This window comes from Danio rerio, chromosome 20 (assembly GCF_052040795.2).
Source record: "Danio rerio strain M-AB ecotype USA chromosome 20, GRCz13ab, whole genome shotgun sequence".
NCBI classification, from domain to species: Eukaryota; Metazoa; Chordata; class Actinopteri; order Cypriniformes; family Danionidae; genus Danio; species Danio rerio.
The window spans coordinates 55,038,945-55,065,000 of record NC_141040.1 but is presented as its reverse complement, the minus strand read 5'-3'; the positions used below and the strand labels follow the sequence as shown (position 1 = coordinate 55,065,000).

Genomic DNA, 26,056 nt, shown 5'->3' with positions numbered 1-26,056 from the left:
AGTTACAAAGTGTCATTTTAATTTAATTGGAAAAAAATAACCCAACATTATGCGTGTCCATATTTAACCCAACATTAAAAAAATTAATAATTGAATTCACTAAATTTGTTAGGATAAAGGCTGATTTATACTTCTGCGTCAAGCACACGCCTATGCTACGGCACGGCCTATGCTATAAACGAATAGCCCTTGCTGCGGCCGCCGGCCGTAACTACGCGTAAATGTAACTACACGTCGCTCTGTGATTGGTCGGCTTGGTAGCGCTGACGAGTGTGGGCAGGACGGAGAGCCATGCGAGCCCGATGGAGCGATTGTTCTGCACTGCAGAAATGTTCTAACCAGCAGGCCCATGTCATATACACTACATAACCTATACATTAAAAGCATAAACGTATCCTATGTTTTCTGTTTTCGCACGCTTTAGAGACGTAACATATATTCAGTTTTAAATAATAGCTCACCTATAGCTTTTGCCATGAGCCATGACTGTGTTCCTAATTGGATGAATGTTTTCAAAGTGCACTGTGAAGGGAGCACAATTGTAAACATGAAAATCGCTAAGACTAAACTGTAAAATACTTTGAAAGCAAATTACATCTAAGAGTGATGACTTTAAAGCTTTATTTTAAAAAATCATTCCAAGTTTAAATGTTAGAATGTTCTAAATGAATAGGGCATAGGGGGGATAAGTGGGAATAGAACACAGCCAGGAACTATGTTTCTGTCTACAGCTCCAAAGGTATAGTTGCAAGCATAGAAGTTTGCGACGCAGTTTGCGAATGTTCGTTGGAACGGTGGATTTGGGAAACAACACATCAACAAACTACTTTTGTAACGACACAACTTGCGACCTTAGTTGGCTAACGAGGGTTTTCGGAATCGCACCCCTGGATAGTGCCTGTCTGCTGCACCTAAGGACTCTGAAAGGGATGTCTGTCTCACTGCAGCAGTGTATTATATATTCTGTCTTGGGATTTATATGTAGGTGTTTGATTAGGTTTGTGGTATTACCACAGTACCTCACTGTTTTGTTACACGAGTCACAAACGGCATCGTTTGAGTTAATGAAAGTGAAGTAGCTCCACACATAACTTCGCTTGCGGTCACCCATATCCAATGACATCGTGACTGAACAAAATGTGCCAGCCCAGTGGACAGAGAGGCTAGCTAGCGTAATCTGCAATTGAACAGTGCCATATTACGCACATGACTTGGCAGGCGGAAGAACAAGTAGTTCCGACTAAGTTGGCATTACTCAGAGAAACTATGGTAATTGTGGTTATTTTCCGCAGCATTTCTATTTCCAATAAACTACATATTTGCTCAAAAATATTGAAATATCGATATTTTGCTAAGATAATCGATTCTAGAACATACAAAGCTGGTATCGGAGATATCGATATTTTAGTATCGATCCACACATCACTACTTTTTAACAGTCACGCGCATCAGATCACCTGTGCGCGCAAGTAATCATCCTCTCATAAGTAGGGCCACACGGAATCTGCACGCGCAGAATTCCGCAGACTTTCCAAAGATTTTCCGCAGAATTCCGCAGATTTTTTAGCCCATTATTAATTCTGTTTATTTACTTGAATACATGTGTAAATCAGAATTTACTCTGTTTTTATTCAGTAATTTATTCATTTAAATTTAATATATTAAGGTTTTAGTTATGATACTCCGCTGGATACTCCCAAAGTAATTCCGCAGAAATCTGCAAATTTTTACCAAAATTATCCTTAAAAATAGCAAAAAACGTCCGCAGATTCCGTCTGGCCCTACTCATAAATTCACCTGTTTTTGCTCGCGCGAACACAGTTATTTTTGTCAGTCGTGTTGCTTCTTGATTCTAAGATCCCATTTGTACGCATATTGGGCCATTCTTATTGTTGAACCCTGCTTTAAGAAAACTACAATGTAAAAATTATTTCCAACCTGCCAAAGTGGCAAGTGGGAGTGGCTGTCTAACCTGCCAAAGCTGAAATCTACCTGCATTTGGCTGGTTGATGGGTGTTAATGTAAAGCCCTGCTTGTACATTAAGGAAGCGTTCAGAAAAACAAAACACAAGCGAAGAAACTCGACACAGAGGAACATACACACCTTACTGCCAACTAGCGTTTCGGAAGTGTTGTTGCAAAGCGTAACAGCGCACAGAAGTATAAATGCACAGCTACGCGCGTTGCATGCGCCGTGGGTCACGCCGATCACTTAATGCAGAAGTGTAAACCAAGCTTAAATTGTTGCAAGCAATTAATATTAATTGCTGAATTTAAACAGATTAACATCACTAGATTTAATATGTTAGTCATATTCAGCCCAAAAAAATAGTTTCCAACCACTTACCCTAAAAACATGCAGTAAATCCAATGAATAATCCAATTAAAGTGTCAGAATGTCATCAAATTTGGTACAAATATCAACTATACTGTATAAAATGCTGCAACTATTTCCTCCTAACTAAATTTATATTTCTTCGCCAGTTTACATCCTGTAAACCAGCCAGTGTTTTAGTGATTTGGAGTGCAAACAGTGTAAAAAAGAATGTATTGATAAACAGCTTCCATATTTTGAGATTTAACAAGTGTTAACCATTTATTTACAGCTGTGTATGACTGGTTTTGTGGCCAGGGGTGGAAAAACGAGGTCAATGATGATTTTAAAGTTGCAGAAAGCACTGCTGCCCATCGCATCTAGACTCAACACAACCTGTCAGGGGTTTTCAGCTCCAACACAATCATTTCCTGTGTGTGAAGAGATGAACTCAATCCCAAATCCATCCGAAAGGTCAGAATGTCAGAGTATTTGGAGGCTGCGGTTGAATTATTTGTGTGTTTATCTGTGAAGTTATGGCAGATGATTTCAGGTCAGCCAGAAAAAGAAAAAATATAGCCCTTTATTAGATGCATTATCCACATTGCATTCATTCACACACACACACACACACACGCGCACACAAACACGCACATACACATTTAAATGGAGCACTAAAGCGTAAAGATGATTTTGCTCCAGATGAGACTCTCGCTTTGTTTACTTGTGTCAGTATTTGGTTCAGTTTATGTCAAGGTTCATTTCATTTAGCTCAACCATGTTGCAAAACACTTAATACTTTTTAAATAAGCAGTCAAGTTTGAATACAACAGCACAATTTTTAAGCATTTGTACTTTTACTAGACTACACTCCAAGCATAATATCACACTGTTTACTGGATTGCGTCTCCGGTTAATGATTCACTGATTCAAAAAAATCTGTAGTTCATGATTCACTGATTCAAATGATTCAGTCAGAGCAAGACTCCAGTAAATGATTTAGTCAGAGTATTATCTGGTTAGAGTAAGTCTCCTGATAACGATTCACTGATTCAAATGATCTGGTAAGAGCAAGACTCCAGTTACAGAGTCACTGATTCAAATGATTCAGTCAGAGCAAGACTCCAGTTCATTAAAATGATTCAGTCATAGTAAGCAAGTCTTTGGATAATGTATTGCAGATTCAAGTGATTCAGTCAGAGCAAGACTCCAGTTAACGAGTCACAGATTCAAATGATTCAGTCAGAGCAAGACTCCAGTTAAAGAGTCACAGATTCAAATGATTTAATCAGAGCGAGACTCCAGTTAAAGTGTCACAGATTCAAATGATTCATTGAGAGTGAGACCACAGGTTAACGAGTCACAGATTCAAATGATACAGTCAGAGCGAGAGTCCAGTTAAAGAGTCACAGATTCAAATGATTCAGTCAGAGCGAGACTTCAGTTAACAAGTCACTGATTCAAATGATTCAGTCAAAGTAAGATTCAAATTATTGAGTGACAGATTCAAATGATTCAGTCAAAGCAAGATTGTAGTTTAAGAGTCACTAATTCAAATGATTTAGTCAGAGCGAGACTCCAGTTAACAAGTCACAGATTCAAATGATTCAGTCAGAAAACGACCCCAGGTAAAAAGTCACAGATTCAAATGATTTTATCAGAGCAAGACTCCAGTTAAAGTGTCACAGATTCAAATGATTCATTGAGAGTGAGACCACAGGTTAATAAGTCACAGATTCAAATGATACAGTCAGAGCGAGACTCCAGTTAAAGAGTCACAGATTCAAATGATTCAGTCAGAGCGAGACTCCAGTTAGTGAATCACAGATTCAAATGATTCAATCAGAGTGAGACTCCAGTTAGTGAGTCACAGATTCAAATGATTCAGTCAGAGCGAGACTCCAGTTAACAAGTCACAGATTCAAATGATTCAATCAGAGCAAGACTCCAGTTAACAAGTCACAGATTCAAATGATACAGTCAGAGCGAGACTCCAGTTAAAGAGTCACAGATTCAAATGATTCAGTCAGAGCGAGACTCCAGTTAGTGAATCACAGATTCAAATGATTCAATCAGAGTGAGACTCCAGTTAGTGAGTCACAGATTCAAATGATTCAGTCAGAGCGAGACTCCAGTTAACAAGTCACAGATTCAAATGATTCAATCAGAGCAAGACTCCAGTTAGTGAGTCACAAATTCAAATGATTCAGTCAGAGCGAGACTCCAGTTAACAAGTCAAAGATTCAAATGATTCAGTCAGAGCGAGACTCCAGTTAACAAGTCATAGATTCAAATGATTCAGAAAGAGCGAGACTCCAGTTAAATTGTCACAGATTCAAATGATTCAGTCAGAGCGAGACTCCAGTTAACAAGTCACAGATTCAAATGATTCAGTCAGAGTGAGACTCCAGTTAAAGTGTCACAGATTCAAATAATTCAATCAGAGCGAGACTCCAGTTAACAAGTCAAAGATTCAAATGATTCAGTCAGAGCGAGACTCCAGTTAACAAGTCACAGATTCAAATGCTTCAGACAGAGCAAGACTCCAGTTAAATTGTCACATATTCAAATGATTCAGTCAGAGCGAGACTCCAGTTAACAAGTCAAAGATTCAAATGATTCAGTCAGAGCGAGACTCAAGTTAACAAGCCACAGATTCAAATGATTCAGTCAGAGCAAGACTCCTGTTATCAAGTCACAGATTCAAATGATTCAGTGAGAGTGAGACTCCCTCCAGTTAACAAGTCACAGATTCAAATGACTCAGTCAGAGTGAGACTCCAGTTAAAGTGTCACAGATTCAAATGATTCAGTCAGAGCAAGACTTCACTTAATGAGCAACAGATTTAAATGATCCAGTTCAGAGTGAGTCTCCAGTAAATGATTCACTAATTCAAATGATCCTCAGTGCAACGTATGCAAGTGTTCCACAACAGCACATTCTTGTGTCATTAATATTCTCGACTCATTAGTAAAAGAGGAAAAAAATGCGAACACATCCGGTGCTTTATGAACAGGCGTTAGATGAAACACACTCACGAGAAAGATCTGCACACTGCCATATTGTGTACGCTGATCAAAAAATAGCACCTCGGTTCACAGGTTGACTGAAACGCTGCTATTTTAGTCTATAAATGGAATTAGTCATTAGTCATGAGACATTTACGTTCAGATGACTGACTCAAAAACCCTGGCAAAAGAACAGTGTGCGGAGGGAAAGCGTTTTAAACACACACGCATCCAATCGGTCAAGCTAAATAAGCAGTAGGGATTGAGTATTATTCCTATTTATGACTCTGTGAGGCGTCTAAATTTAGCCACTCGTGTAAATGTGGCCGATACATGTCTCTTTGATACACATGTGAGATTGGAACAGCGCCCACACAATCCTGTGCCATCCACATTCACTAGAGGAGCTGTGGAAAGAGAGAGAGAGAAAGAGAGAGAGAGAAATACAGTGGTGTGTAAAAGTGTTAGCCCCTTACTGATTCCTTATATCTGCCTGCTTGTCACACTTTAATGTTTCAGATCATCAAACTAATTTAATTAAGTCAAAGGTAACACAAGTAAACACATCATGCAGTTTTTAATTTAATGCTTGGGACAAAAGCAAAATACTAAACTGCATAGCTCAGTGTGAGAAAGTGTTTGCCCCTAAACAAAGTAACTAGTTGGCCACCCTTAGCAGCTTCCAATGAGCCTGTAACAGCGCTGTGGAGGAATTATGTCCCTCTAATCTTTGCTAAATTGTTTTGAATTCATCCATATTGGAGAGTTTTTCGAGCATGAACCACCTTTTTAGGGTCAAGACCACAGCATCTCAATTGGGTTCAGGTCAGGACTTTGACTAGGCCACTCCAAAGTCTTCATTCAGACGTAGACCTTCTGGTGTGCTTTGGATCATTTTCCTGGTGCAAAACCCAAGTTTGCTTCAGCTTGAGGTCACTAAGAGATGGCCGGACATTCTCCTTCAGGATATCTTGGTTCACAGCAGAATTGATGGTTCCATGTAGATACTGTAAATAATTTAGGCTTGTAGATAATGGCTCTCCCTGTGGCGCACTGCAGTTCCGAAGCTTTAAAAATGGCTTTCCAGACTGGTAGATCTCAATTTTATTTTTTGTATTATTTAAATGTTTTATTACTGATGTATAAATTTGTTTATAAAACAAAAATAAAATTAATAAAAGGACTAAGCCAAAAGAAAATTAATTAATTAATTAATTAATTAATTTCTCATTTGTTTTTGAATTATTTTGGATTGCGGCATGATGTCTAGCTTTTGAGGATCTTTTGGTCTACTTTTTGCCAGGCAGGTCTTATTTAAGCACAACACTGCATGATGTGCTTACTATCTTATATATTACTTATCTTATATATATATATATATATATATATATATATATATATATATATATATATATATATATATATATATATATATATATATAACCTTATTTTAGATATAGACAGTATTATATTATTGATAGTATTAGTACTGCTACTAATATTTAAATTTATTTATGTCTGCATTATGTCTTACATATTCTTATTATTGTCCTTATTGATTTTATTTACCCATTTAATTTTATATAGTATGCATTTACGTGTTTAATTATTATTATTATTATTTATTATTATTTTCAGATCTTTCATTCATTTCATTCATCTATCAGCATAGTCCCTTTATTCATCAGAGGTCGCCTAAATATGAAACATACATTATTTCTTTTTTTTAATTTTGGCATCAGGTCTAGCTTTTGAGGATCTTTTGGTCTACTTCGCTTTGTCCGGAAGGTCCTATTTAAGGGATTTATTGATTGCGAAGAGTAATCAGGCCTGGGGTGGCTTGAGAAATTGAACTCCAGGGTGATAAACTAAAGTCATGGTATATTTTGATAGGGGGGCAAACACTTTTTCACACCAAGCAATGCAGTTTTGGATTTAGCTTTCCCTTAATAATAAAAACCTTCATTTAAATACTGCATAATGTGTCATCTTTGACTAATATTTACATTTGTTTGATGATCTAAAACATTAAAGTATGACAAACATGCAAACAAATAAGTAATCAGTATGGGGGCAAACACTTTTTTACACCAATGCACATTTATTCAGTGAATTGTTATTAATATATTAATATTATAATAATACATATTAGTATTTTTTCTTTTTATTGTTAATATTAATTGTATTTACTTTGTATATAGTACATTATGTGACTATTTCACAGATCTATTCTTGGTTGCAGATCTATGTATTGTATAATTGTTCATTATTCACGTACTGAACAACGCTTCGGCAATACTGAGTGAAAGAGACGTGCTTGAGCTGTCTGCCGCAGAATCTCTCCTCATTGGCAGTTCAGTTCAGTCACTGAATTTCAATGGTCCTGCTGGGGAAGGACACAAGTTCAGACAGAATCCAGCTCAGCAACATGCAGAAAGGTGATGCGCATCTATAAAATCACTGTGAAAACCAGTAGGAGAGTTGCTGGGGTGTCGATTTCCTTCTTGTTTCTATTTATATCAATAACACTGACCACTGGATTGCCTTCAAAATAGGGATGAATGATATTAAAATTTATACAACAGTTCTGTCTGGATCTCGAATCTGATTGGCTGATAGCCATGATATATATAAGTAATATCGGCATCCGTAAAGCCTCTTTACCCTTTGTGTATTACTCCGCCCACATACAGCCAGCAACAAGCAGAAACTACAGTTTGAAAAAATATTACTGCTGTTAAACAACAAAATATACTTTGAGGCTTTTTAGTCGAGAATGTAGTTGTTTAGATTGCAACTACGCAGTTTATTTGCAAGAATAGTGCCTATTTTAAAATATTTACAATTTCTGAGAGACAGCTCGTTGGCGACAGTTGACGTTTTCTATCCACAAGATGGCGACAGAACTGCATAATAAGCCCTTACGCTTAGAAGACATAATGCTGCGTTATCACCAGACGCGGAACGCGTGTCAAGCGCGAGTGATTTACATGTTAAGTCAACGCAAACGCGCGAATAGACATCCTGCGGCGCGATACACGCGAATGGCGTGAATTGCGGGAATGGCGCGGTGCGAATGGCGCAAAACGCGTGAATGGCGTGGCGCAAATTGAACGTTTTGCGCGTTTGACGCGCTTAATGCGCTTAATTTTGCGTGAATCTCTCGAGTTCGAAAATCTGAACTTCAGCGAACATTCGGGCCGCGTTAACCAATCAGAAGCTTGCTCTTGTGGGGGCGTGATTGTGACGTAGAACCTGTTGATGGCGTCCCGGGGGAAATCCTCCAGCCGACACAGACAACAAGTCATCAAACTTGGCTTGGCTCAGTCAGAAGCACCGCTGAAAGTCTCCTGAAAGTCTCGCTGAAAGTTTCTAGAGGAGTTTATGAGCTCACAGAGCTGGATGCACCTCTAAAAGCATGTAGTGGACTCAGACACGGCCCTAAACGTATCGACGCTGTTTTTCAGTCTTCATAAAGCACATAAACACTGTTATTTTCTTCATAAAATCCATGTTAGCCATTTAGCTATGAAGCTAGTCACCAGGCAGACAGAAGCCCTGCCCATCACGCGAATCCACGTCTGTTCTGAAGTGAATTTGACACGCGAATGAAGCGAGTAACCTCAAATGTTCACGCGGCTATTTACGCGCGAACAGCGCGATTTATCCGCGCGTTCCGCATCTGGTGTGAACACAGCATGACAGTCTGATTTCTAACTACATCAGAGCAAATCAATATTAAACTGGTAAGCATACCTGCCAGCACTATCGTTTTCCATGAGAGTATCCCGTAATTTCAGACCAGTCTCCTGCAAACATCCCGTTATTATTTCTTTCTAAAAAACTCCTGTAAGTTCACCCACCCCCCTCTTTGGTACAGTCTGTAAACTAAACACCCCGGGGTTGCCAACTTTGGTACAGTACACGATCGAAGCGGCCGCCCAAAACCCGCTGCATCCTGTTCTCAACCTCCCCCCCGAACACCCCTCCCCCCCGGGTTTTCAGAGACATGTTGGCAGGTTAGATGATCTCTCTTTTGTATGTTGTAGTGCTGTATTTATACCGATTTGCTCGCATATCAGGAATGTGTGTTGTGTTGGCAGATTAAAATAAGCCAAGTCCGCATGTGTTTAGTGTTTTTCCTTATCGCAAACACAACAGCAGTCTGGTAACGTTAGTGGATTCGTTGTTATTTTCACGTTTAATTATTGTGAAATCCTGATTGCAACAGAGAAATACTGTAGACTGTACCACTGTAAGAAGATATCTCTGTAGACTGATGGCATTTCATATCACGTTCAGCCTTATAATCTTAAAGTGTGAGCAAAATCAGCAGTTTTGTCATCACTTTAGACATAGAGAGTCATTCAAACACTAGCACGTGCTATTTTGGGATTTCCGCCTGGATTTTGCCTACCCAAATTTAAAAGCTTCCCAAATCCACTTGCAGAGGTGTAAATGCAAACATGTGGTATCATTTTAAAGAAAATCCTTTGAATTTTCATAAAACACTATTGAAAAAACTTTTAGGTTCTGTGTGGTCTAGGGTGCTGTAATTAATTTAGGTGGTTCCTGCGCATGTCTGTAATCCTAGGAAAAAATAGATATGTCTCCACCATAATCTATGCAAAAGTTATTGTATTCCAACTGATGAGAGGTGCTGTACAAGCCACAGGGAGCGATCATTGTTTTCATATTTCACTATTCTTTTGTTTGATCAAACATTATTCACTGTGTTTGGACCAAATCAGACATATAAAAGGATTACTTATGCACATCACCTCAAAAACAGAGAAGAAATGGCCCTGAAGCGCACAGCATAAGGTAAGAGATGACAGCTGTCTGTGCTATCTGGGGCTGCTTATTGATCATAAATGTATTGTTTTCACTTCTGCGCCATGGAAACACTGCGATTCATTCGGCAACTGTTTGATATGTGAATATAATTTAGTAAAAATATTGCTAGAACAGTATGAGCACCGACAAGAGCTTTCATTTGAGCTATAACTTGTACATGTGTCATATATGAACCATATGGAAATGAACCAATGTTCAATACCCAGCTCGGGTATCCAAAATACTGTGTATTTAAGTGTAAATAACTTTTGTACAGTACAATAAAAACGAAAGTGATGCATATGTGCAGAAAATATAGATTCTACACTTTCAAACGAAAACACTTACGGGTCTGGTGCAATGCTAGTCCTTTAAATCTTAAAGCCAAAGTCAACGTCACGGACCCGGTTCCGGGTCTGCAGAGTTTAACTGGTTAGGAAACACATTTCTTTTAGTGTTCTTACAGTACATTCAAACACTAATTCAAATTCCGTCTGTGTTATGCTTAACTAATCAAACACTGATTGTAATCAAATCAGAAATAAATCATTGCAATGAGTATTTACAGCCCAAACCAATGTAATCCACTTTTCCTGGCTCCTCTTAATAGTAACTCATGTTTTGTGGAAGTGACAGAAAGATAGCCGTCCTTCTCAAGGTCACCCCGGGTGTATTTTTAGGTCAGTACTCGCCAAGGTGAGGATGCTAAAAATGAAGCCATTTGAAGACAGAGTGATGAAAAGTGGGTAACTAAATATTTCAGCAGCCAACAGCTTCTGAAACAAGAGCTAAACAGAAGAAGAGACCAGAAACGTTCAGGGTGGATTTATCAATCGTGATCTTTGGCATGACAAATCTCTGTGCTAAATGACATGCAAATTTCCAGCTCGAGTAGATTAAGCTTCCATGTACTACATGATTTCAATAAATGTTGTTTAATAAACAGTGTTGATAAAAAACAAATGAAACTAAAACTATTATTTATTTATCTGAAATAAAGCTAAAATAATAAAACATATCACACTAAAAACCTAACTAAAATTAAAATGAAGATTAAAATTAACAACATTAGCTCAGTGTCAAAACATAGCGCTATATACATTTCTGGAGAATTATGTAGGCAGAGTTACAAACGGCTGCATTTCGTCTTTAGAGCGAACGCTACGGGGCATCCAGGACACTACAGCTGTTCCTTTTCGCGCTTATCAGCTGACTGCTTCATCCGTATGGATGGCTTTTCTGCTGTTACCACTTTGAGTTAGCTCGCCATGTACTGTACGTCAGTGAACTTGAGACACAAAGTGGAGTTTACCACAACGACGGGGTTCGAGTCTAGTGAAGAATGGTTCCAGAAAGAACTAAAACTAAAACAAAAGCCAAAAAATAAAATAAACAAGTTAATAACAGGGTGAGAATGGGGTAAAATCTGAAATTTGGTAAAATGAGGGAAGGGCTTTTCTTTTTCTGGATTGCTTTTGAAAACTGCCTGTTGGGTTTAGGAAAGTTGATCGGTCAGTCAGTCAACAGCGGCCTCTGGTGGATTTACGGGAGAACTGTAGGCGCGAATGGCACTCGCAAATAAATTTGAGATCTGAAAAAGCGTACACAGCAGCCTCGGGTGATTCATGAAATCAAAACTACGAAAAGACGTAACTCCTGGGCAGGGCCGGATTAACGTGAGGGCTAGGTGGTGCTGAAGCCCCAGGGCCCATAGAAGAAGGGGGCCCTTGATTGGCTAAAGAATTAAATTGCGATATGACGCTGAAAACGCCTCTTTACGTTATGCTTTCTTTGTCGATAGCGTAAAGTAATCCTTTAGGTTCGCTGCCGTTCAAAAACAGTGACGCTGGTGCTAAACTCAGGCTCGGAGTGTCTGTAGCCAAGTCAGAATATCAGACATCCCAAGTCTCCCAGAAGTTGCGGGAGTATCTCTGAAATGCATAGACACTCCCGTATGCCCCCAAATGAATGATAATCTCCCGGAAATCGCGCGTCTCCTGCCCGGTCCTCAAATATGTTGCACACCCCTCTCTCCACTGCATCCCTACTAGCTCTTCAGGTACGTCGCGCGCAACTCACCCCCACTGCTCTTCAAGTACGTCTCACGCGCACACGCCCCCCTTCACACATACGTCGTTCACTACTCAACCATCCCCCCTGAAACTAAGGCGCTGTTTCGGCCGTGCGGCTGTTACAGCTGGACTCAAAAATAATCAAATATAAATCAAATGCTGGAAAATTAGATAATAATATTAATTAGTAAATTATTAATAACAACAACAACAACAACTACTACTATATATATATATATATATATATATATATATATATATATATATATATATATATATATATATATATATATATATATATATATGGAGGCCCTTGGATTTGCTATAGCCCCAGGGCCCAATGGGTTCTTAATCCGGCCCTGCTCCTGAGATGTACATAGCAGTGCATTTTCAGAATGATCCTGGGTTGGAAGGAAGCTACATTAAAATGTTTTTTTTTTTAATTTATAAATAACATTAAAATTTTATGGTATTGAATAAAATGGGCTTAATAATATTCAACAACAGCAACATAGATCTTGAATAGTTCACTCAAATTCGGCTATTTTTCTGCAATACACACTATATAATGCAGTATGAATACAATTTCAGCAAATGACTAATACAACCCAGGCTCATTGTGGACACATACCCCTATATATATTTCTGGAGAGCACCAAATACAGGTGTAAGGAGTAGGGGTGTAAACCTTGTGTCCTTAATCATCATGGCCTCCCAATCACCCCCATCGACTGAATTGGCTCTATTACTCTCTCTTCACTCCACTAATAGTTGGTGTGTGGTGAGCGCACTGGCGCCGTTGTCCTGTGGTTGCCGTCGCATCATCCAAGTAAATGCTGCACACTAGTGGTGGTGTGGAGAGGCCCCCTTATGATTTTGAAGCACTTTGAATGTATGCCATACACGATAAATTTGCTATATTAATAGACATTACATTACAAATATGTGCTAGGAGTTACGTGTCTTTGCAGTTATTTTTTTCAAGAATCCACCAGAGGCCAGTGCGTACACTTTTCAGATCTTAAATTTCCCTCCCAAGTGCCATTTACATCAGCTGTTCTCACGTAAATCCACCAGAGGCCGCTGTCGACCGACTGACTGATCGATCACCCCAACCACTCCCCTTCCCTAAACCCAACCAACAGTGTTTTCAAAAGCACCAATTAACCAACCCACCCTTCTCTAAACCCAACCAATAGTGTTTTCAAAAGCACCGACTGACCAGCGCCCATACATAGTCCTAAACCCAACCAATAGTGTTTTCAAAAGCACCAACTGACCAGCGCCCACCCACTTCCCTAAACCCAACCAATATTGTCAGTCGGTGCTTTTGAAAACACTATTGGTTGGGTTTAGGGTTATGTGTGGGCGCACATATCCCACACATATCCCTAAACCCAACCAATAATGTTTTCAAAAGCACCGGCTGACCAGCGCCCACACATATTCCTAAGCCCTGCATGTGCATGTTTTTAGAAAAAACTAGTATTGAATTTTTTTTTAATGCGTGTGCGTGTAAAACTAATATAATTTGCACAAAAAAAGTGTGGTGCTTTTCACAAAAGAAGTAGTTATTCTCCCCCATTTAGAGCGTCATTATGGGCGTTTTACATTATAACTAACATGGATCAAATGATGGATCTTTTAGGGAAACATGCGTCACTGCATCACTCTTTTCCCAAACGATGCATCATGCTATGATAGTTCAGACGCAAGATATGTCATTGTTTGGAAAACGTACCCCTTTTTGTGTTTCACAGGATGTGCAATATCAAGTCAGAATTCTAGTTGAGCAGGTGTAACCCTGTCGGTCCTACACTGCCCAACCCACTCCGAGCGGGGATCGAACCAGCAATCTTCCGCATGGGAGTCGGTTGCTCTAACAAGGAGGCTAAAGACCATGGCCTCTAGCGTATGTCAGTAGAGCACTTTTAGAGGTCAGAGGAGTGAGGTTTACAGTACTTACTAGCTGGCCTCCGTTACAAAGGCACCAAAAGTTTGAAAGATCAGATTTGTAAAGTCATTGCAAAGTTTAACCATAAACGAGCGGTTAAACTTCCTTCAGCTTAGTCCCTTATTTATCAGTCCTTTATGCAACCCAGTACTGGGAAACAAACACACTCACATTCACACACACTCATCCACTATGGCCAATTTAGTTCATCAATTTCCCTATAGCGCATGCGTTTGTACTGTGGGGGAAACCAGAGCACCCGGAGGAAACCCACACCAATATGAGGAGAACATGCAAACTCCACACAGAAATGACAACTGACCCAGCTGTGTTTTGTGACGTTGAATGCTTTTAAAGCTAATTTCAAGCATTTGAGCGCAAGAGATTATAACATTTGTATCTTTAACAAAGATGAAGTGTATTTAGTTACTTGTTTACCAACGAATGTGCTGCGCTATTTTACATATGATTAGTACATTTCAGTTTCTGAACATTGTTAGACTCCCAGAAAACGCCCATGTCATAATCAGTACAGACACATTTCTTAATAAATAACCTTCTATAAATTAAAAGCATTAACGCAAGCTAGGCCTTTATTTTTGTTTTCACAAGCTTTGGAGAGGTAACATTAGGGGTGACAAAATGTATTGTTTCTTTGGTGAACTGCGATGCACATGAGAAAAATTTGGTATTGGTTCGGTAATAATCATAACCAGGGCTTTACATTAACACCCGCCAACACGCCAAATGTGGGTAGATTTCAGCTCGAGCTCCCGGAACAGATCAGGGTAACGGATCCAGCATGTTATTCAATTCAACGTATTGATAAAGCACTTTAAAACAACACAGTCGACCAAAGTGCTGACAACCGAGAGTAAAACAAACTTTAAAATACAAAAAAATAAACGGTAACACTTTACAATAAGGTTCATTAGTTAATGCATTTACTTACATGAACTAATCATGAACAACACTTGTACAGCATTTATTAAACATAATTGAACATTTACTAATGCATTATTAACATCCAAGTCCATGCACCGTGAGTTACCATGAACTAACTAGGAACTACTGTATTTTCATTAACTAACGTTAACTAACATGAACAAATACAGTAGTAGATGTAGTGTTCATTGTTTGTTCATGTTAGTAAATGCATTAATTAACATTAACTAATAGGGATGTAACGGTATCAGAATTTCACGGTTCGGTAATACCTCGGTATGAATGTCACGGTACGGTATTTATTGAATCATTTACAGGAAAAAACAAAACTTATGAAAATACTCCAAAAAAGTGCCAAAAGTGTCAATGACATACAAATTAGCCATCTATCTGTAAGCTTTGAAACAGGAACTTCAATTTTAATAACAAAAAAATATTAAACCATGTAAAAAAATAAAGTTTCAATTTAGTATTGTTGAAAACTCATCACATTCAACATTTAATCACTCACTCACTCACTCAGATAGAGATGGGTTTAAAGGAAAATTATCATATAACTATAATCTGGTAAAAGCTGGTATCTCTGGGTATTTACAATGTCCCCTGCAACAGAAAAAACCCTCTCATTTGGGACTGAGGTTTCTGGGACAAGAGAGATATGACTTGGCCCAGGTTGACAGCAGTGGGTAACGTTGTGCATTGTCTTTCCCCCACTTGAGAGGACAAACCATGAGTAAGATAGAGGTCTCATGTCTGCATCAATCTGAACAGTGTGCTGACAACACCGCTATTCAGTACGCGCGCGACAACACAGCTGATAAGAACTCGCGCGACAACACCGCTATTAAGTACGCGCGCGACAACACAGCTGATAAGAACTTGCGCGACAACACCACTATTCAGTACGCGCGCGACAACACAGCTGATAAGAACTTGCGCGACAACACCGCTATTCAGTACGCGCGCGACAACACAGCTAATAAGAACTTGCGCGACAACACCGCTATTCAGTACGCGCGCGACAACACAGCTGATAAGAACTTGCGCGACAACACCGCTATTCAGTACGCGCGCGACAACACAGCTGATAAGAACTTGCGCGACAACACCACTATTCAGTACGCGCGCGACAACACAGCTGATAAGAACTCGCGCGACAACACCGCTATTCAGTACGCGCGCGACAACACAGCTGATAAGAACTCGCACGACAACACAGCTGATAAGAACTCGCGCGACAACACAGCTGATAAGAACTCGCGTGACAACACCGCTATTCAGTACGCGCGCGACAACACAGCTGATAAGAAATCGCGCGACAACACCGCTATTCAGTACGCGCGCGACAACACAGCTGATAAGAACTCGCGCGACAACACCGCTATTCAGTACGCGCGCGACAACACAGCTGATAAGAACTCGCGCGACAACACCGCTATTCAGTACGCGCGCGACAACACAGCTGATAAGAACTCGCGCGACAACACCGCTATTCAGTACGCGCGCGGCTACAACACCCGCTTTAGAGTTTTCCAGCTCTTTTTGATCCCCACTTCTAGCAGCACACTCCATTTCCGCATTACTGGATCTGTAGCAACAACAGACCGCAAGGGATTATGGTCAAGCCTGGGCTGATGGGAATTGTAGTTTCCGGTACCTCCCGTTCGCTTCATTCGCCTGAGCAAATTTTCTCAGAAGACCTATAGTTTTACCGAGTCATGCGACTTCGGTAATATCGAAAAAAATTAATATTGCGGTATGACGGTATTTACAATACCGTTACATCCCTATTAACTTATGAACCTTATTGTAAAGTGTGACCAAAAAAACATATAATGTCAACATATCTCACGCTGTGCTAAAAGCCAAATTGAACAAGGGGGTTTTGAGAAGAGTTTTAAAAACAGCAATGGAAGAGGCTTGTCTAATATACAACGGCAAATCATTCCACAATTTTGGTGCAGCCACAGCAAAAGCCCGATCCCCTCTGAGTTTTCAGAGAAGCTCAGAGAGGTATAGGGGTGCAGCACCATTTAGACACTTAAAAACAAACAAAAGTAACTTAAAATGGATCCTGAAATATACAGGCAACCAGTGAAGAGAAGATCAAATCGGGGTGTTACCCGAGGATGGAGAGGTGTCGTGCAGGAAAGTGGAGAGCGGGGGGTGGGGATTGTTGGATGGTGTGCTTGATAGTGCAGTGGATGGTGGAGGAGTGTAGCGGACGAAAGTGTCCTATGCTAATGAGGGAGAGATGGTCACTAGTGGGCGGGGCTTAACCCCCTCTGATGACACGTACAAAAGAAGAATGTCAATCAAAATGTTTCTGCAGACTGATAATGAACAATTGAATTTATACATTTATATCAGTAGATCCTGGTTATATTCACACACTGCTGACACACAGTCAGTGTGTGAATATAACCCCTTGTGTGATTTTTGCATAATAATAATAAAAAGCATTCAACAAAAACTCATTCACATAATATATCTAAAATATATGCTGCTAAAATATTGAACCACAAGTCAAACATCTCCAGCAGCAGCTCTCTGTGGTGTCCAGGTGTCAAACCATGACCTCACCCCGTCTCGGAGTCGTTTTATGCATGTCAGGTTCCTAATGCCTCAACAGTGTTGCTATGCCAACCAAAGCTCCTCTCAACCCCAGAGAAGGGGACAGGTCTGGTCACATGACCCTGCTGTCATCGGGGAAGATGGAGCGGAAGATGCGGATGCGGCTCTCCGTCAATGCCGATTAGTCACAGGGACAACGCGGACCGGTGTCAAAGGTGAACAGCATCACCTCCGATCGCAGGCGCACATTCATCTTTACATTGTTGATAACACAGATACTTCATCGCCCTGTAAGTGAGAGTCTGAGGTGACCGGCGAGATAGAGATAGGAAAGGAAATCACTTCTCAACATGGTGAAATCCCACAGCTGCACTGAGCAACAGCGAGGAGAGAGATTTCCGAAAGGTCAGATGACACACGCAAGACTGTGATATCTCTCTCCTCTTGCTTTTTTTTTTACCTTCCTGTCTTCATTTCCCTCAGCACAAGAGCAACGCAGAGGGTGACTTAGATGTGGGAATGGTTTGTTACCGAGGCAAATATTGGCACGCTTCCTGTTCAAATGTCATCTGCGAGGTCACGAATGCAATCTGACGCATGACAATTGCATGCTCGTGTACAGTCTATTCGCTGACATGAACTAGAGGTTTTAAGGGTGTTAGATAGCCATGCCTTCATGATAATTGCATTGAAAGCGTGTGACATATCAACAGCAGCCTAATGGTTAGACGGAGTAAGTCGTGAACTATCACCGCTGTGCCACTGAGCGGGATGCTTTAACCTGCGGTTACACTAGAGGGACCGTCCTAGTTAAGTGCACTGATAAAAGCATCTGATAAATGGCCAAGGAGTACAGAACAATGCAGGGCAATAGCCTAGATGCACTCCATGCCCTGCAAACCAGCAGTCCAACATCTGGGTTTGTTACCAAACGGCTGTACGTCTGAGCCCCACAAGGGACAATCTATGAACTATGACCGCTGCGCACATGTGCAAGACTCTTAACCTCAGGTTACACTGTAGCGTTTATATAACTGTAATAAATGCTATGATGAAAGCAGCTGATGAATGAGATGAGTTCAGAACAATGCGGGTCAATACGCCAGCAGCCTTGTTTTCTTTGGAAATCAATTAAACATGTCCTGGTAACAAAATGGTTGTGTGTCCAAACTTGGGCAAAGGTATAATCCGCTGTGCTATTAGGCAAAATGTGCATCTATAAGGTGGTTCAAGAGGACTACACACAAAACAAGTCTCATTTCAAGTAAAACCCTATACATTTCCTCTAGTAGTTAAATATCTGGCTGTTGTAGGATCAAGCACACTGAGGTTTGATGCATTTGATGCAGAACAAATATGCTCAGGTTTCTCACATGGGACTTTCCCTGTTATAAATGCACTGATAAAAGCAGGGCTGTAATTACATTTGGGGTCCTATTGTACTGGACTGTAGTTATGAATCAAACCCATATCCTTGACCACTAATCTGCACTGAAAATCCCAATAAGTTGACTGAACTAAATTGAGTAAACTCGTTGCCTCAATTTAATTGAGTAATGGAGTCTCCCAAAACTTGCATATTTAAGTTTATTTAACTTGCTGGTTTTGTAGACTATTACATTGTTCAGTTCATCAAACTTAGTACTTAAGTAGACTGCACTTAAATTGATCAGTTCACCAAACTTAGTACTTAAGTAGACTACACTTAAATTGATCAGTTCACCAACTTGGTACTTAAGTAGACTACATTTAAATTGTTCAGTTCACCAACTTGGTACTTAAGTAGACTACACTTAAATTGCTCAGTTCACCAAACTAGTACTTAAGTAGGCTACACTTAAATTGCTCAGTTCACCAAACTAGTACTTAAGTAGGCTACACTTAAATTGCTCAGTTCACCAAACTAGTACTTAAGTAGACTACACTTAAATTGCTCAGTTCACCAAACTAGTACTTAATTAGGCTACACTTAAATTGCTCAGTTCACCAACTTAGTACTTAAGTAGGCTACATTTAAATTGTTCAGTTCACCAAACTTAGTACTAAAGTAGACTACACTTAAATTGCTCAGTTCACCAAACTTAGTACTTAAGTAGACTACATTTAAATTGATCAGTTCACCAAACTTAGTACTTAAGTAGACTATATTTAAATTGCTCAGTTCACCAAACTTAGTACTTAAGTAGACTACATTTAAATTGATCAGTTCACCAAACTTAGTACTTTAGTAGACTACACTTAAATTGCTCAGTTCACCGAACTAGTACTTAAGTAGACTACACTTAAATTGTTCAGTTCACCAACTTGGTACTTAAGTAGACTACACTTAAATTGCTCAGTTCACCAAACTTAGTACTTAAGTAGACTACACTTAAATTGTTCAGTTCACCAACTTGGTACTTAAGTAGACTACATTTAAATTGCTCAGTTCACCAAACTTAGTACTTAAGTAGACTACATTTGAATTGATCAGTTCACCAAACTTAGTACTTAAGTAGACTACATTTAAATTGCTCAGTTCACCAACTTAGTACTTAAGTAGACTACACTTAAATTGCTCAGTTCACCAAACTTAGTACTTAAGTAGGCTACACTTAAATTGCTCATTTCACCAACTTAATACTTAAGTAGGCTACATTTAAATTGATCAGTTCACCGAACTGAGTACTTAAGTAGACTACATTTAAATTGCTCAGTTCACCAAATTAGTACTTAAGTAGGCTACACTTAAATTGCTCAGTTCACCAAACTAGTACTTAAGTAGGCTACACTTAAATTGCTCAGTTCACCGAACTGAGTACTTAAGTAGGCTACACTTAAATTGCTCATTTCACCAACTTAATACTTAAGTAGGCTACATTTAAATTGATCAGTTCACCGAACTGAGTACTTAAGTAGACTACATTTAAATTGATCAGTTCACCGAACTGAGTACTTAAGTAGACTACATTTAAATTGCTCAGTTCACCAAATTAGTACTTAAGTAGGCTACACTTAAATTGCTCAGTTCACCAACTTAGTACTTAAGTAGGCTACACTTAAATTGCTCAGTTCACCAACTTAGTACTTAAGTAGGCTACATTTAAATTGCTCAGTTCACCGAACTGAGTACTTAAGTAGGCTACACTTAAATTGCTAAGTTCACCAAACTAGTACTTAAGTAGGCTACACTTAAATTGCTCAGTTCACCAAACTTAGTACTATGTTTGGTGAACTGAACAATTTAAGTATAGTCCAAAAAACCGGCAAGTTAAATAAACATAGTTTTGAGAGACTCCATTACTCAATTAAATTGAGGCAACGGGTTTACTCAATTAATTTAGTTCAGTAAACCTGTTGAGTGGGTTGAAATATGTTGATCTACTTTAGCGTTGATTAATCGACTTGCGGATAATTGAGGAAACTTCATAATGATGGTATCCAAAACATCAAATCTTATTTATAATAAGGAAGAACTTATTGTATTGTATTAGTATATATATATATATATATATATATATATATATGAGCATGTGTGTGCATAATAATATACTATGAAAAAATGTTTAAATAAATTTTAAACAATAAGTAGCCATTTATTCACATTATGATGAATAATTATACCTGAAGCCATTTGTTTTCTGATTTTAAAAAAGACCTTGCACTTAAACAGTTGCACATGTTAGAATTTTACAGTCAAGACTACATTTGTGAAAATGACCTCTTTTTTCAAAGGATTAATTATGATTTTGAGCTCACTACACTTGAAATCTTAAGTTTTTGCATTTTCATGGTACATAGGTTAAATTAACTCATATTTTTAAGTGATAGGACCAAAAAGCTAAATTTTAAGTTATGTTCAGTCAACTTTACTTAATTGTTTAAGTAAAAACAACATTCTCCCTTCCTCCCTAGCTTGCTGAAAACATCGGCTAAAATGACAGAGGAGAATATGCAAGGAAATACCCAAGTGACCGACACCTGTATTTCACACTATATGTAAAAAGTTAGCCAAAAATCAGCACCATGGAGATCTCTGGATCTCTGTGAGAATTGCTGCATTTCAGCACTGCAAAAGCACTCATCGTGTGGCCGCTGTATTTCAGCACCGCTGTTAATCTCACATTACACTGTAGATTTTGTATAACTGAAATAAACGCTGTGATAAAAGCATCTGATAAATGTGTTCAGAACAATGCAGGTCAATACGCCAGCAGCCGTGTTTTCGTTGATAATCAATTAACTATGTCCTGGGAAAAAAATTGTTGTGTTCAAACTTTGGAAAAGATATAAACCCTGTGAATTCCCTTTAGTAGTAAATATCTGGCTATTGTAGGTTCAAGCACACTGAGGTGTGATGCAGAACAAATACGCTCAGGTTTCTCCCATGGGACTTTCCCTGTAATAAATGCACTGATAAAAGCAAGGCTGTAATTACATTTGGGGTCCTATTGTACTGGACTGTACATATACATCAAACCCATATCTTTGACCACTAATCTGAACACTGCAGGAACACGTGCTACCTCTAGCTAGCTGAAAACATCGAATAAATGACAGAGGAGAACATGTAAGGAAAAACCCAGCGACTATGGCCTGTATTTCAGTACTATAAGTATGGCTAAAATTTAGCACCATGGACAGCGCACATTGAGCGGCCGCTGTATTTCAGCACCACATTTAACCTCAGAGTACATTGTAGCGTTTATGAAACTGTAATAAATACTATGAAAAACGAAGCTGATAAATGAGATGAGTTCAGAACAATGCAGGTCAATACGCTAGCACCCTTGTTTGCTTTGACAATCAATTAACTATGCCCTGGTAACAAAATTGTTGTGTGTCCAAACTTGGGATAAGATATAAACCCTGTGCATTTCCTCTAGTAGTTAAATATCTGGCTACTGTATGTTCAAGCACACTGAGATTTGATGCAGAACAAATATGCTCAGGCTTCTCCCATTGGACTTTCCCTGTAATAAATGCACTGATAAAAGCAAGGCTGTAATCTCATTTAGGGTCCTATTGTACTGTACTGTACATATGCATCAAACCCATATCCTTGACAACTAATCTGAACACTGCAGGGACACGTCCTCCCTCTAGCGAGCTAAAAGCATAGGCTAAATGACAGAGGAGAACATGTAAGGCAGGGATCACCAAACTTGTTCCTGGAGGGCCGGTGTCCTGCAGATTTTAGCTCCAACCCTAATCAAACACACCTGAACAAGCTAATCAAGGTCTTACTAGGTATACTTGAAACACCCAGGCAGGTGGTTGAGGGAAGTTGAAGCTAAACCCTGCAGGGACACCGGCCCTCCAGGAATGAGATTGGTGACCCCTGATGTAAGGAAATACCCAAGTGACTCTGGCCCATCAGCACTATATGTATAGTGTTAACCCAAATTTAGCACCATGGACAGCGTACATTGTGCGGCCGCTGTATTTCAGCACTGTGGTTAACCCTTAAATTTGACAGTAGTGTTTGTAAAACTGTAATAAATACTGCAATAAAAGCATTCTGTGAATGAAATGAGTTCAAAACAATGCAGGTCAATACACTAGCACCCTTGTTTGCTTTGACAATCAATTAACTATGCCCTGGTAACAAAATGGTTATGTGTCCAAACTATACCACCTATACATTTCCTCTAGTAGTTAAATATCAGGCTGTTGTAGGATCAAGCACACTGAGGTTTGATGCATTTGATGCAGAACAAATGTGTTCAGGTTTCTCCCATGGGACTTACCCTGTTATAAATGCACTGATAAAAGCAAGGCTGTAATTACATTTGGGGTCCTATTGTACTGGACTGTGCATATGCATCAAACCCATATCCTTGACCACTAATCTGAACACTGCAGGGACACGTGCTCCCTCTAGCTAGCTAAAAGCATCGGCTAAATGACAGAGAAGAACATGTAAGGAAATACTCGAGTGACCGACACCTGTATTTCACACTATATGTAAAGAGTTAGCCAAACGTCAGCACCACGGAGAGCACTCTGTGAGAACTGCTGCATTTCAGCACTGCAAAAGCACTCATCGTGCGGCCGCTGTATTTCAGCACCGCTGTTAATCTCACATTACACTGTAGCTTTTGAATAACTGTGATAAACGCTGTGATAAATGTGTTCAGAACAATGCAGGTCAATACGCCAGCAGCCGTGTTTTCATTGAAAATTAATTAACTATGTCCTGGTAACAAAATGGTTGTGTTCAAACTTTGGAAAAGATATAAACCCTGTGAATTCCCTTTAGTAGTTAAATATCCGGCTATTGTATGTTCAAGCACACTGAGATTTGATGCAGAACAAATATGCTCAGGTTTCTCCCATGGGACTTTTCCTGTAATGAATGCATTGATAAAAGCAAGGCTGTAATTACATTTGGGGTCCTATTGTACTGGACTGTAGTCATGCATCAAACCCATATCCTTGACCACTAATCTGAACACTGCAGGGACACGTCCTCCCTTTAGCTAGCTAAAAGCATCGGCTAAATGACAGAGGAGAACATGTAAGGAAATACTCGAGTGACCGTCGGGTGCATTTCAGCAGTATATGTACAGCGCTAGCTGAAATTCAGCACCGCGGTATTTATGCACCGCGGAAAGTGCAAATCCAGCGGCCGAAGAATGTTAAATCCGCGCACAATCCAGCTGCAAATGTACTTCAGCACCGCGGACAGCGCACAAGCAGTGACCGGCGTATTTCAGCACCATGGACAGCGCTTATCAAGCGGCCGCTGCATTTCCGAGGCACCGCCGCTTTTGCTGCTGGTTTCCCCGCTCTACAGCAGTGAGGAGGGGGGAGGTGAAGCGGGGTTTCCCTAAGAGCTGGATGGAGCTCCTCTGCCTCTCCTTCTCTGCACATTACCACCTTCACTAGCGGATTTCCATCAGAGGGTTATCACCAATCACATCGCACGAAAATCCGCGGCCTCCGCGTTTTTTTCCTCTTTTCCCAAAGCTGCATTATCCTGCTAATGCAAGAGATTTCAAGCCTTAAATGCTATCGTTCAGTGCATGCATTTGATTGATTGATTTATTTAATTATTATTACACAGCAATGAAATTAAATCGCAAACTGCACAGCCTTCGCTCGAGCGTTTCACTCGTCACCACTGGCAAAACATGAAGCACGGATGGAAATCACCGGCGAAGGCATGTTTGCATTAACAAGGCTGTCATGCAGAGAGGAAACCAGCATTCAGCCCACGATTCACAGCCGTCCTCACTAATATCAGCCCACTGCATCCACCGTCTCTGACAGTAAATCACATCTTCAGCACCGATCACACCAGATGACTGCAGGTACTTCACAAATAATACAGCATTCACTGAAGCAAATGTGGAGAATGCGCTCATTTAAAGGAGAAAATGAAGAATTGAGCAGATAAAACTCCATCCTCTCGTGAGATTTCAAAACACTGTCACGCATGCATATAAGCTAGAAGAGGGATTGTTTAGTCGTTTGGCCGGTAAATGAATCTCTGGAAGAGAAAAGGGCTTTAAATCACCGCTGACCAGCAGAGTAACACACAAACACACACACACATGCCACACACACACACATGCACGCACACACACGCTTGGGGAGGAGAGGCTCCGCTGGCAAACAGCTGGAAAACCGCAAGTGCTTTTCCCCGAAAGAAACCGCACGATGATTTGAAGGGTTTTGGCCTTTACCTGTCAGGACGCCGACCCGGATTTGGTGGTCGTGGTTTGTTAAAATCATCCCGTCTGACGCCATATTCAGCACCGCTGTCGCCGCACTGAGAACTCCAGGCAGAGCCGAGAGCCGAGCGCATCGAACTCTGGAGGGGGAGAGAGGGAAGCGCGCAGGCCAGAGCAGCAGAACCCAGATTCAGCGCTCACTGGGGAAATAGACAAAACTTAAAAATAAAATACTAAATAATAATAATAATAATAAAACAAAAATAAAATACAACATAAATACAAAAAAAAAACACAAATTAAAATAAAACACAAATATAATTAAATAAAAAATAAATAAAACCCAACTACAAATAAAACAACACAACACAAATAAAACACTGATAAAAGCGACACTGTGGCGCAGTGGGTAGCACATTCACCTCACAGCAAGAAGGTCACTGGTTCGAGCCCAGGCTGAGCCAGTTGTCATTTCTGTGGAGTTTGCATGTTCTCCCTGTGTTGGTGTGGATTTCCTCCGGGTGCTCCGGTTTCCCCCCACAGTCCAAACACATGCGCTATAGGGGTATTGGGTAAACTAATTAGGCTGTAGTGTATGAGTGTGTGTGAATAAGTGTGTATGAGTGTTTCCCAGTACTGGGTTGTGGCTGGAAGGGCATCTGGTGTTTAAAACACACACACACACATATATATAT

The 26,056-nt window shown here is 39.9% G+C and overlaps 1 protein-coding gene across 19 annotated transcripts in view; it reads right to left on the bottom strand.

Moving 5' to 3' along the window:
- The window catches only part of gphnb (gephyrin b), a 150,611-nt gene extending 125,121 nt beyond the window's left edge, over positions 1–25,490 (bottom strand). For 18 of the 19 annotated variants that reach the window (XM_087296194.1, XM_087296195.1, XM_087296196.1 and 15 more), the window contains exon 1: positions 25,374–25,490. Coding sequence is in view for 10 of the 19 variants with exons in the window: in XM_087296184.1 (XP_087152310.1) it covers positions 25,374–25,437 (64 nt within the window). In the remaining 9 variants the exon portion in view is untranslated. 19 annotated transcript variants of the gene reach the window in all.
- Positions 25,491–26,056: the final 566 nt, after the last annotated feature.